Source organism: Rhinolophus sinicus, chromosome 2 (assembly GCF_057876585.1).
Source record: "Rhinolophus sinicus isolate RSI-liver-muscle chromosome 2, RSI-T2T, whole genome shotgun sequence".
Lineage (NCBI taxonomy): Eukaryota > Metazoa > Chordata > Mammalia > Chiroptera > Rhinolophidae > Rhinolophus > Rhinolophus sinicus.
This window is the reverse complement of record NC_142502.1, coordinates 114,551,543-114,565,075: the sequence shown is the minus strand read 5'-3', so window position 1 is coordinate 114,565,075 and position 13,533 is coordinate 114,551,543. Positions and strand designations below refer to the sequence as shown.

The 13,533-nt window shown below is 52.5% G+C and overlaps 1 protein-coding gene across 7 annotated transcripts in view; it reads left to right on the top strand.

Annotated features, from left to right (window-relative positions):
- KCNIP3 (potassium voltage-gated channel interacting protein 3) overlaps window positions 1-13,533 on the top strand; it is a 68,814-nt gene that overhangs the window by 38,294 nt on the left and 16,987 nt on the right. Inside the window, exon 1 of one of the 7 annotated variants that reach the window (XM_019725865.3) lies at window positions 7,322-7,715. The exons of 3 other annotated variants lie outside the window; for them this stretch is intronic. In XM_019725865.3, coding sequence (XP_019581424.2) covers window positions 7,613-7,715 — 103 coding nt within the window. In that variant the 5' untranslated portion in view covers window positions 7,322-7,612. Of the gene's footprint in view, window positions 1-7,321; window positions 7,716-7,876; window positions 8,808-13,533 lie in introns of those variants that run through there. 3 more of the 7 variants (XM_019725866.3, XM_074332518.2, XM_074332520.2) reach the window with 3 other exon arrangements.

Genomic DNA, 13,533 nt, shown 5'->3' with positions numbered 1-13,533 from the left:
TCTTGAGGAAAGTGCCTAGTGATGAGATATTCTCTTAGTTTTGTTTAACTCAGAATGTCTTATTTACCTTTCATTTTTGAAAGACATTTTTGCTGGGTGTAGAATTATAGGTTGGCCAGTTATTTTTCTTTGAACACTTTGAAAAAATGTTATTCCATTGCAGTCTGGCTTCTGCGGTTTTTGTCACAAGGTCTACCATCATTTGTATTTTTATTCACCCAAATATAATGTATCTTTTTTCCTCTGGGTGCTTTTAAAGTGTTCTCTTTGCCTCTATTTTTCAGCAGTTTGATCATGATGTGCCCAGCTGTGGTTTTCTTTGTATTTATCCTGCCTGTGATTTGCTGAGTTTATTGAATCTGTGGTTTGATATCTTTCATCAGTTTTGGAAAATGTTCTGCCACTATTTCTTCACATTCAAATCCTGTCCCTTTCTAGCTTCTGTTCTTCTGAGACTCCAATTACACATTTGTTAGACTTTTTTACTTTGTCTCACATATTCCCTGTAGTCTTTCCTGTTTTCCTTCCATTCATTTTTAATCCATTCACATTTAATGTAATTATTGATATGGTTGAATTTATGTCTGCCATTTTGCTACTTGTTTTCTATTTGCTTCCTTTTTGTTATTTTTTTTGTTCTCTGTTCCTCTTTTACTGCCCTCTTGTGTTAAATAAAATTTTTAGTGCACATTTTAATTCCTCTGTTGATTTTAAAAACTGTATTATTTTGAGTTACTTGTTTACTGGATCCCTTAGGGATTATAATATGCATTTTAATTTATCATAATTTACTTCAGAATAATATTAATTTAATTCCAGTAAAATATAAAAACTTTCTTCTAATATATTTCCTTTTTCTCTCCCCTCCTGTATGCTATTTTTGTCACATATATAACATCTATATATAAGCAAAAAAATTAGTAATTATTGCTTTACGCAAATTCATGTATTTTAAAGGAGTTAAGAGTTAAAATTATAAAAAAATACAATTATGCTGTCTTTTAAATTTATCTACTAATTGCAATTTCTGGCATCCTATGTTTTTCCTGTAAATTTGAGTTACTTCCTTTCAGTCTGAAGGTCTTTTTATGAAGTAGGACTGCTAGCAATGAATTCTTTCAGTCTTTATCTGGAAATTTTTTTACCTTCATTTTTTTGAAGGATACTTTTGCTGGATAAAGAATTCTCAGTTGATAAGTGTTTTTTTCTTTTTTCTTTTAGCACTTTGGGTATGTCATTCCACTGTTTCCCTTCCTCTATCATTTCTGATGAGAAGTCAGCTATTAATCATATTGTCCCCTGTATGTGATATGCCATATTTCTCTTGTTGCTTTTAAGATTTCCTCTTTGACTTTGTACTTCAACTGTTTGGCTGTGATGTGTATAGGTGTGGATATCTTCATGTTTATCATATTTGGGATTCTTTGGGCTTCTTGAATCTATAAATTTATGTTTTTCATAGAATGTGAAGATGTGGGACCATTATTTCTTCAAATATTTTCTCTGTTCCTTTCTCTATCTCCTATACTTCTGGGATTCGTCACATATACATGGATGTATATGGTAGGAAACTCACTCGCTGTCTTAAGGTCTCCATCCCCAAAAAAGCACTCATCACTTCCACTGGCAAGAACATAACCACACCTAATTGCCAAGGAGTCCGAGAAATGCTGTCACCATCTAGCACCAGAAATGCTGTAAACATGCCTGGTTGAAAGTTTTTTTATTGTAGAAGAAAGAAGAATAGATTTGGGTGGAAAGCTAGCATTCTCCACTATGATGGTGGTCTCATTCCTCTTGCCAGTAAGTGATTTGGGCATGGCATGTGAAGCAATTCCAGCCAAGGAAACATGAGGGATTTTTTGAGAGGCTTAATTGGAAAGTCTTCCTCACTATAAGAAGAATATATATGAAGAGATTGTCCCTTTTTATTTCCTAGAACTTTGTCATGTTGGGATGTGAAGTCTGGAACTAGGCATCTATCTTGTGATCATGAGAGGAGCAGGCTGTGGATAAGTTTGATGCTCTGAGACTGTCAGTGTAGGTAGATACAAGAACCCAGGTCCTTAATGATACTTCTGGGTCTGAGCTGACTGTCCCTGGAGCCATCATCCTGTTCAACTATGTGTGACATGGTCCATTTCCTGCAGAAGTATTGTTGAAACTGAAGAAATGAAGGTTTTCTGTTACTTATAGCTATAAACATCCCCCATTTCATCTAAAATTGGGTCAGAACAGCGAGTGTGTGGATGGGTTCTATGTGGCCCCCAGGGGCCTATTGAATTAGAGGACTTGGGCAATACCATGATATAAAGATAACTGGACTACCTTAGTGTCACTTCCTAGGTGATCCTGGCTCTGAGGAAGTGGGCTCCTCCAGGAACAAGGTCCCTTCTCATGTCTTGGATGCTTTCTTTCATCAGCTTGTCAGATTGCCATAGCTGACTGTGTGACAGGTAGGTAAATGTCACCAAGTGACCCCATTTTACAAGAAGGAAAGGAATACTCAGAGAAGTGGTGTGCCTTGGCCAACACAGCCAACAGGTTAGGGTTAGAACTAGGGACTCAGTCCTGATTCTCCAGGATTCCCAGTCCAGTGCTTTTTCTAGTGATACCATGACAGCCTCTGCTGAAATAACTGGGAAAGAGGCATCACTTGACATGCTATTAATTATGTCATAAATACTTATATGAGGTAGGTAATACCCATACCTTTGGGAAGCTTACAATCTAGTGGGAGAACAGAAATGAATAAGTGAACAGACAAGTAAATATCTAAGTTTACATTGTGATCACCACAAAGAGGGAGAGGGATGGGGCCATGGTAGAGACTAACAAGGGGGAAGAGGTCAGAGAAGACACCTCTGCAGAAGTAACATTAGCTGAGACCCAAAGGACGAGCCAGTATTAATTAGCTGGGTGTAAAGGAAGAGGAGGAGGAGGAAGAAAAGGAGAAAGAGGAGGAAGAGGAGGAGGAGGAGGAGGAGCATGCAGGCTCAGGGAAGAGCGTGAACAGAGATCAGGAGGTGAGAGGGTTCTGGGCTCGCTCAGGAAACTGCAAGTGTGGCTGGATTCACGTGAGCAAGGGAGAAGACAAGGGGCCCGACCACATGGGTCAAGAGGGGTGGGGTGCTACTGAATTAAAACTCATAGGCCCTGGAGCTGGACTTCCTGGATTCAAATCCCAACACTGTGGTTCCTATGTGCCCTTAAGCGAGACATTAACCACTCTTTGCTTCAATTCTTTCTTCTTATGAAGTCCCTACCTTATCTGGAGCTGTAAGGAATGAAGAAGATAAGAAGGAAATACAAGTCGAGTTGAAGTGCCTGGTACACAACAAGTGCTCAGTAGATATCAGCTGCTAGTATGGGCCTTGTTAAAGATTGTGGTCTTTGACCTATGAATAATGCAGAATGCATTAATCAGGACACTCTGGATTGCAAGGGATAGCAACCCAACTCACATTGGCTTAATCAACAATAGGGGGATTTACTGGCTCATATAACTGAAAGATGTAAGTTTAGATGTGTCAACATGCACAGCTAGATCCAGGCACATAGCACTCTTTTCTCTCTGCCTCTACATGGTGGCAGGTTGGCCAATTAGCTACCAATGAAAGAGAGCTCCTCTCTCTAGCCTGTCACAGGGCCAGTCTCATGGAGGTCTCTCACTGTCCTTGTTCCCAACTAGTTCCCATCTGGTACCCAGCCCTGAGCCAGTTGCCATGGCTGTGGAGATGATGGAAAAAGAGGATTTGATACCGAGCAGCCAGTCATATCCCTGAACATCCGAGATCAGTGACCTGGGGCTGACAGGGGGTCCTAAAAGGAAATTGGGGTGCTGTTACCAAATGAGGAGAGGCGTGCTGAGCAGGCAAACACAGGCAATGTTGAGTCAGTCACAGGGAAGGACAGGGCCTGATGTTCCTCCTGAGAGGACCACTCAGGCTGCTGAATGGAGCAGATGGGAGGAGGACAGAGTGGAGGTGGGGGGTCAATGTCGGGAGTCCGGGAGAGAGTGGCAATGGCGTGGCCAGGCTGGTGGCACACTGGGGAGGAGTGGGAACAGGCAGGTTCCAGGCCAAGAGCCAGATTTTGGCCTGAGCAGCTGAAACTGGGAAGTTCAGTGAGGGGCAGATTGAGGAGGGTTTGACTGGGGGAAAGAGTGAGAGTCCAGCTTTGGATGCCCTGAGTTTGAGCAGCCTTGGGATATCCATGGAGAGGAGTCCTAGAGGCATTTCTGTGGGAGTTAGAAAGTCCACTTCATGTTCTTGTCTGGTTCCTATGAAATGTGAGGATAATAAATACATTGAACAATGCCTTCTCTGCTCAGTAGAATGCACTAGAACCGAGTGATGCCTGCCCCCCAGGAGAGTCGGGACAGAAACAGCTTGCTGAGCTGTTCGCAGGGAATATGTCTGGCCCAGTTCCTCCCTTAAGAGTCCAAAGACTTGAAGTCCTGGGCAGCAAGGCGGTCAGGACCAGCAGGCTGGGGGCATGCAATGAATGTTGGTCGAACTGATGGTGTCCCAGACCCGTGGAGCTGTCAGTACAGATGTGGTGAGACATGAGGAGCACAGGTGACAAGGAAGATGTTGGGCAGATGACCAAAAGTCAATGCAGAGTGGTGTAGCCAGGCAGCAGAGGCCGTGGCGGCTCAGAGGAGAAGGAGGTTAATGCAGAGCTAGCATAACCTGGGGTGGCTTCCTGGAGGCAGAGCTGGAGTGGCATTGTCAATGTGCCAGGCGAAAGGAAGACCATGACCGCAGACATGGAGTACAAGCTTAGGTGTGGCGTGCACCTCACTCAGCCCCAAAGCAGCTGGGTCTCTAAGAACTTTCTAAATTAGGCCAGGACACCAGCACCTCCCTGAGCCTCCTGCGGCCTCCGAGACATAGCGAGGTCTTCAAGTGAGGGCTCACCACCAGCCTTCCCTATCATTTGTGGAAGAGCGAGCTGCTCCCTTCATGGCGCACCTCACATTTCTTATCTGTGTGGCAGCCCTCAGCCCTGTGGAGATTTCTGTGTGTCCCTCCCCGCAGCCTACCCACTCCCCAAGGCAGGGAGCTGGCAGGGAGCACTGCCAGCAGCCAGCATGCTCCCTGCTGCAGGAGGCCCTGGGTAATTTTAGGAAGGGGTGGATTCATGCCAGGGCAAACGGCCCCTGGGAGGGGAGTAACAGGCAGCTAGGGAGGCTAGCAGGGCACTTCATGGGTGTGGGGAGCAGGTATGGGGCTTGGGGGTTCCTGTGCCTGCTTCCCTCTCCAGGTCCAGGGAAGAAGCAGGTGTGATGGAGCCCAAAACCCAGCCTCAGTGAACCTGGGCTGGACCCAAACTAGTGAGCCAGGGGAGTCAGCTTCCCATCAATTAGGCCCGTGGCCCGGATGCTGATGCCTACTGGACGTTCTGCTCTGGGCTCTGCTATCCACTTAGGCATCGTTAATATTTTACGCAGCAGAGCAAAGGGATCAATGTCTCATTTATAGCTCAGTGTTTATGAACAGTCATTGAAGCTTTCACAGGGAAGATGTGGAAGAACACCAGGGGAAACTGAGGCAGGGGAGCGGTGGTGGGGCAGCCTCAGGAAGACCCCAAGATGGCTTCCTTTGCTGACACGGCTCTCTATCCCCCCATCTATCTCACATCTGGTACCCTGGACACACCCAGCTCAAAGAACACATCGTAAAGGGCCATGAGAGCACCCGTGGGACTGGCAGGAGGTTCATTAACCTCTGAGACTTTCACACACCTTAGTAATTCTCCTGGTCCAGAGTGATCTCTCCCATCTTAGCATCTCTGCTTAGAAATCTGCCTTTGGTCAGTGGAGACTCACTGTATCCCACTTAAATGGAATGGAAAGCTATACATTTATGGTTCTTGCAAAATATCTCCAATAGCTGAGGCTTTTAACCAGGTGTATTAAATAGTGAGGTTGAACTGTGCAGGCCCAAAGAAATGCCTCAAAAAGCCTCATCCCCTTGGGTTTCCATGGAAGCAGGGCGGTGCCCTGGGGCAACATCTGTTCTGGACCCAACAGTCCTGGCTGCACCTGAGCCCCTTCCATAACCCACTCTCTAGGGCCGGCTTTTCTCACTTGTAAAATGGGGGAAGAGAAATATCCACGGGGGCTGCTCTCAAGGATGACAAGGAAACCTAACGGGTTGGCTCCTTCTGCCAGCTCCACAAGGGCCCTCCGCGCTCAGCTGTCCTTTCCCACCCCAACCCAGACCGAACTCTGTGTTGGGGCGGGATACCTGCTCGGCATTAGTTGAATGAATGAATGAATGAGTAGCAGAGTTCCATAAATGGAAGCTTCTACTATTCAGGTTCCAGGTGCAAACGGGGCCCACCCTTACAGGCGTGAAGCCGGGCTGGGATCCCCCTCCACTAAGTCACCAGGAGGACAGAACTTGGTGTCCCGCCCTCTAAGTTCAGTCTGGTGCGCAGCGCCCACTGGCGGGAGCAGAGTGGCGTGGCTCTGGCTCTCAAGTCCGGGAGTTTGGGGGCTCGGAGAATCCTGCTCTCCGCCCTGCCACACCCCTCTTCTCCCCTTCTGTTCTCCTTCCTTTCCGTGGCTTTACTTTCCTACCCAGTACTCCTGGGCAGGAAGAAGGCGAGCCACAAACTAATTAGCACTCCCTTGACCTACCCGCGCGCAAGCCTGGCATCCGCTTAGCTCTTTCCCACAGCCGGAAAGGCAGGCACCAGGCCCTCCTTCTAGAGGAGGAGGCTGCAAGTCCCGTAACTCCCCCAAGGTCACGCAGCTAAGGTAGCACTTGAACCCAGCTCCATGGACTCTAGAGCCAAAGCCCACACGCCCTCCTAAAGCCTCGAGCGTACGCGGGTTTCCGCGTACTTTGGAGATCAGGGCTAAATTCAATTTCCGCCGAGGGCTGGGTTATAGGAAACACCAGGGGGACACAGGGCTTCTGGGACCTTCCGAAAGCCAGCTTTGCGCTGGCGGCCGGGTGGAAACGGCGGAGGCCAGGCTCCTCACCTTTAGCCAGGAAAGGGGAGCTCCGACTCCGCAGCCGCGCTCCCCTCCTGCACAGGCGGTTCGGTGAAACCGCCAACCGCGCGGCCTCCCGGGGCTGGCAGTGTAACAGTGGCGGTGCGCCAGGCTTGGTCCGCCAGGCTTGGTCCGCGATAGGACCGCGCGGGGCGGGGCCGCCTTCCTCCGCCCATTCGGGGACCGCGGAGGGGGGGCCGCAGGGGACGCCTCCCGGGTGGTCGCTGCGCCTAGGCCAATGAGCGCGCGGGGAGTCGCGATGGAGGCTGGGCGGCCAGGAGCGCCCGGGACCCCAGCGCCCCTGCGCCCGCGGGGCTGCAGAGGGGGCAAGAGAGGCGCGGCGCCCGCGCCGGGCATGGAGGCGCCTCTGGCCCGCGCCGCTGCTGCTCCTCGAAGTTTGCCCGCTGACTCAGAAAGTTGCGCTCGGCCACGGTGCCGCGTCCCACCACCGGGCCGGACCCAGCTCACCGCCGCCGCCCTGCGCGGGGCCGCGGCCCCGCCGACCCCTGCGGCCCCGCCTGCCGGGGGCATGTGAGCCGCGGCCTCCCCAGGAGCCGGCGGGCTGCACCGGCCCCGCGCCTCGGAGGCAGCGCGAGGGCCGCCATGGGCATCCAGGGCATGGAGCTGTGCGCCATGGCCGTAGTGGTCCTGCTGTTCATCGCCGTGCTCAAGCAGTTCGGCATCCTGGAGCCCATGTCCATGGAAGGTAACGCGTGCCCGCCCGCTGCCCTCCGCTGAGGCCGGCGGGCTGTGGGGAGGGAGCCAGTGAGGAGCGGCCCTCGGTCGGGCACGCCTAGCTCCGCCACCCGGGCCGCCTCTGGGCCCCGGAGCTCTGGACCTGGGACTAGGGGGACAGAGGGGACTCTGGCTCCCAGAGGGGACAGAGCCGTGGCGCTTGGGGCGGGCGTGAGCGACATGCCGGTGGCACCTTGAGTCGCATCCTTGGCGGTCCCAGACGGGCCCATCAGAGCTGCTCTCAGTGAGCACAGCCGCCTAGGGCTGCCCGGTGGTGAGAGGTGGCGCAGGGTGAAGATGACAAAAGGCCATCCAGCCAGGGCGCTGGATAATGAGTAGTATAGTACTGAGTAGTATGGGGCCCCTGCGGAGTGAGGGGCCATCCCTTTGCCCCCATCCCACATCCAGTCCCCCTCTCCTCAGGCAAGGCTCAGGCCTAGAGACCAGTAACCAAATCCTCAGTCACCACATTTCTGTCCCAATAAAATATCAACTGAGGAGACAGACCTACTCTTAAGTCAGACACTGTCGCCTCCTCGGGCCCCAGACAGGTGCCCTTGGAGCTGCTTCCCAGCCCTTGGCACCTCTTTAGACTTCTGGGCAGGTTCCTGGGCACACCCATTCTGAAGGGGACCTTGCTTGACTCACCAGAGCTGTAACCTACCTCCTGTGTTCCTAAGAGGCAGTTGCGGTTCTGAACCTTGGACTATGGGGAACAGATCAGCCTGACCTTTATGTCACCTATGCTCCCTGGTTGTCCGCTCAGAGGACTCTGCTTGACCTTGCCAACCTCCAGATCCTGGGGCTGAAACCAGAGGCCCTGAGAGGGCAGGGAGGAGAACCTGGCCCCTGCCTCTGAACTGCCAGGAGCCCCTTAGGCTAGGGATGTACCCCATCCCCTGCGAAGGGCTGCTGAGGGCAGGAAGGGGCACAGGGCCAGGGAGCCAGGCCCGGCCTCCCTACTGCCTTCAGAGCCCAGGGCCGGCTCTTCTGGCTGTTTATCTGAACTTCATGGCCACGTGCCTCCCCCAGAAGCCATCCAGTTCCATCACACCTCTTCTAGGTAAGTTCAGGAGGCCCAGAAAGAAGGGAATTATTTGCTCAAGGCAGTTCTGAGAGATGCTGCCCTGAACTTACATTTTACTTGGAGAGGAAAATTGCCTGGGCAGGCCTGCACTTGGCTGGATGCTGACCCTGGCAGGGGGAATCTGTAACGGGGAAATGCAGTCACTTGGGTGAGGTGGGAGGCCGAGCATCCCACATTGCTGTGCTCTTGAGGACCCTGCCTTCTGCCAGGTACTAGCTCATCCTCTGTTCCTGATCCTTTCCCCACCTGGAACCTGTGGTGGGCATAGGAGCAGGTCTCATCTTCCACTACCTGGTGGTCCAAGCTGTCTGAGCTCACCAGAGGCTGCTTGGATGGTGGCCCTAAGGACAGCCAGAGATGTGGCTCAAGGTGCCACCCACAGGTCTGGGCCAGTCTGAAGCTGGCCTTTGTGATTCCTAAGGAGAAGGGATTTCTCTACGATGTGGAGAGTATGCACAAGACTACAGATGCACCCACCTCAGACTCGAATGAGTTTCTCTTTTCCGGTGTATTTGTCCACTTTGTGCCCTTGGCGTCCTGGGCTCTTGATGCTGTGGGAGGAGCACAGCAACTCAGAGCCAGCCAGGTCTCAGCTGAGGTCCTGTCACCCACACATACCGGGTGTAAAACTCCCTCAATCTTTCTGAGCCTCAGTTTGACCCTCTATAAAGTGGGACCAGTAATAATTCTTGCCCCATGGGACTTGTAACCAGTCAGTGGGGCTTTCATGGCCCCAGCACTATTCTTCGTGTGTAATAAATGCACAAGCTTTGTGAATCATTGCCATCACCAATAATTAGCAATAGAGTGATGAGTCGTATTAGCAGAACTGGTTCACAGCTGAAAACATCCTCTCCCTGTGTCAGAGGGAGGGGATTGTAAGTTCTAGATGTTCCCTGTTGATGGGGCCCTTTAAGTGCCTGGAAGGGCCCATTGGCCTGGCAGTGTCTAAGGGACTGTCAGATGGGCTCTGAGGAGCCAGGGCCCTGTGGTCCCAGCCTGGATGTGAGCTGGCACTGAGGGAAGGGAACTGGTGCCCAGGGTCCATCCCCCCGCCCCCCAAAGCCTGCACACACGCAATGGGATGTGTGTCTCGTCCTCACTGAGCCTCCGTAATTCTCGTCCGAAAGAGACCAGAGTTATGAAGCCCCTGGGGATTGTTATGAACTAATGGATCCGGGTTGTAGGGATGCAGCCTTCTAGAAATAGATACAGAAGTGGAAAGCCCTCCTCTCCCTGCCCCAGGTCCCCTGTCAGTCTCTGTCTCTGGTGACTATGTCGGGGTGTTCCAGCCTGGTCACCCGTTTACTAGGTGACCTTGGTGTCTTAATTTCCTCATCTGTAGAATAAGGATAATAATAGGCTGTTTTCCACTATCCACTTCACGGGTTGGGGGAGGGGTGAACTATGGCACTTTGCAAAGTAAAAGTGGAACTCGAGGACTCCGAGGGGTGGGGCACACCAGTAAAACATGAGGCTGGGCTGGCCAGTCTTGTTCTCAAAGCCCACACAGCCCGACACCAGACCTCTGTGTCCATGTCTGTGCCTAGCGCTTGACGCTGGCTCCTTGTTCTGTCAGCCCGGGTTTCCTAATTTTTAGACTTACAGCTCTCGGCTGAGGGCCGTTTGCTCCTCAGTGGACATTTGGATCATCTGGAGACATTTTGATTGTCACAACTGGGGGGAGAGTGCTACTGACATCCATTTGGTAGTGGCCAGGGATGTGGGCAAAACCCTGACATGCACAGGAAGCCCCCACCACAAAAAATGATCAGGCCCAGGTGTCGGTGTGACTTTGGGAAGCATTGTTCCAGAAGGGGCCCTGGCCAGGGGCTAGACAGCTGCTTTTCAGACCTGACCTGGTCCCTGACATGTTGTCGTTCATTTGGGCAAGTCACTTTTCCTGTCTTAGCTCTGTTCCTTGTCTGTAAGGGAGGGGGCTGAATTTGAGGCCCCATCTCCCCATGGGCTTTCCTTGGCCTTCTGGCTCCCTGCCCCTCAGGTTGTTTGGGTGATGCCGTCCCCACCCACTGTGTGCTCTGCAAGGGCAGCAACCCTAGAACTGCCCAGTAGTGCCTAGCAAACAGAAGGTGTTCAGTAAGTTTGAATTATATGCCATTGTCAGTACACAGTTATCGGGCACCCATTGTATGCCAGGCAGTGTGAGGCTGACAGGAGCACAAGTAATGCAGGATCTTGGCCCTCCCTTTAGGGCAGCCTGAGCAGTGGGTGAGGGAGCGAGGCTGGATTGTGAGGTCGGAGTATAGGCCAGTGAAGAGAACGGAGGTGTAAAGGGGAGAATGGGGTGTGCCCAGAATGGAGATATGCATTGCCTGGCCCACCACCCCTGTTCCACTCTCCAGGAGGCGGTCCCAAGTCTCTATGGCTGCCGTGTGTGCACAATGCCCATGGGGGCCTGGCTTTGCCAAGGTGACCTGGGAGCCTGGAAGGTCCACAGCCCTGACTCCTCCTGCCCCTCCTGCTCTCCTTCCCCCGGCAGCCTCTCCTACCTTCGCTGGGGCTGGTAACGCTCTGAGCATGCTGGGGGCTCTTGTCCCTGGCAGGGGCCGCTGCTCTTCATACACTGCAAGTCTGTCAGGACTCCTGCGGCCCAGGCAACTTCCAGATCTGGGGTGCTGATGACAGCAGAGTAGCCAGCATCTAATGAGCAGCTCCGGGCACTTTGTGCATATCCGGGATGCCCATTTTATAGCTGAGGAAACAGGCTCAGGGAGAGTAAGTGACTTGCCTGAGGTCACCCAGCTGGACAGTGGCAGAGCCAGGACCTTTCTGAACTCAGGTACATCATTCTGGATGTGTCTCTAACTCCGCAGGGGGGGCTGGGGCCATGGACATAGGTGAGCGTGTCCAGCCTCTTACAGCGCAAGTGTCAGGAGCTCCACGTGGACGCACCTACATGTCTACAAATCTAAAGTGGGAAGGGCCCTGGTCACAGAGCATCATGAGGACTAAGTGTGCGAGTGTGTGCAAAGCTCAGGAAGCAGTGCCTGGCACAGAGGGAACAGTTGGAACATTTCTGCCAGAGGTGACCTAGCCCAAATGACCCCAGGTCACACACCACTGGCTACACTAGAAGTTAGTGGGCAGGGAGGGTGGGGAGTGCACTTGACAGGCCTTTTATCATGCTGGCCGCCCTTCAGTATGTCCTCCGTAAGGTCCGGGCTGCTGCCTGCTGGGCCGACTCTGGGGAAGGGAAGAGACAGGCCGGCTGCATGGGGCTGGCATCTGCAGGACAGGGAGATGGGCTGGAGCCCCAGGCCTGATGTTGCTGTCGGCTGGGGGCTTGGGTGAGGCCCTCCCTCCCTGAGTCCAGGCCTCGACTGTTGCAGATCTAGACACAGTCAGTGTTTTTCAAGCGGCTTAGTCAGGAATCTCACAGGAAGTCTGACTTGGCAGCCCAGCACTGCGACAGACAGAAGGACCCTGCTGGATCGCAAAGGGAGTCTTGCCCCACAGGTGTCCCCTGACCCCATGGCGGTCCCTGGGGGATCCTCTGTGGGTCCCCAAGGTCCAGGAGTCACCTGACCAGCAGGGACTCCTGCTGAATCTACCAGCTTGTTCAAGAGTGAACAGCGTTGCTACCTGCTTGTTCTCTCACTGAGCTAAGCCAACGAGAGTGAAGGCTGAATCTACCAGCTGGGTTCAAGAGTGACTGGAGCCAGCGCATGCGGACAGCAATTTGGAATATTCCTGCAGAGGGGAGCAAAGACGGGTGCTGGGTGGCAGGGGGCCACCTGCAGGGCAGCCTCGCAGAGGTGTTAGGGGTGTCACAGACTCCTGCATTGGCTAGGCCAAGAGTGCCCTCGCCTAGTACTGCACCTTAGCTCAGTGAAGCGAAGGCCTGGAGCCACCTTTCCCAAGCTCATACCAGTGCACAGAGAGGCTGCGTGCAGCAGGTGACTTTCACACCTGGGAGGAAAGCCCGGTTTGTAGTCTGTCAGGCTGTTGTACTTTGGGACACTGAGCTTTAAAACAATGTTATAAAGCCTCGTGCTTTCACGCCTCTGATAAAATGCTTGTTTGATAGAGAGGTGAAATCTTTACTACTGACCCCTGGTCTTCAATGGATACTTGATTGGGGGGGTGGTCCAGGACTAGCCCCTGGAGGGGCGAGGAGGCCTGGGCCCAGGGAGAGGTGAGGGAGATGGCACAACAGGCCGACTTCACAATTTGGCCCAGCGAGACCCCAGTGTGGTGACGAAGCTATGCAAATGCTGTGTAGACCCACTGATCACAGCCCACCCTGGAATTGCAGAGATGGGAGCGAGGCCTCCAGCAGCTCCCCACAGATCTGGCCAGTCTCTGCCTGTGGTGTTCTGCCTGACCAAGACAACTGTCAGAGTCAAAAACAGATTCTCGTTGGCTTAGCTCAGTGAGAGAACAAGCAGGTAGCAACGCTGTTCAGAGACTAAGGTTGGGATAAGATCACTGCGTTGGAACTGCGCTGGCAATGACATTCAGTAGCTTTAAGGGTTATGTCTTCCACAGACAGAAATCATTTGCATCTCCAGTGGACACGAGTCGTATGCAACTGTCTTCTTCTAGGTCTGAATGTGTAGCGCCCGACTGTGGCTGTTAGTAGGTAGGAATCAGGCAATTTCCCGTAGACAGTGCTCCCGCATGACGTCGCAAAGCCACATGGCAGCAACCATCCTTGCATGTTTTCCAGTGCTGGGCGATT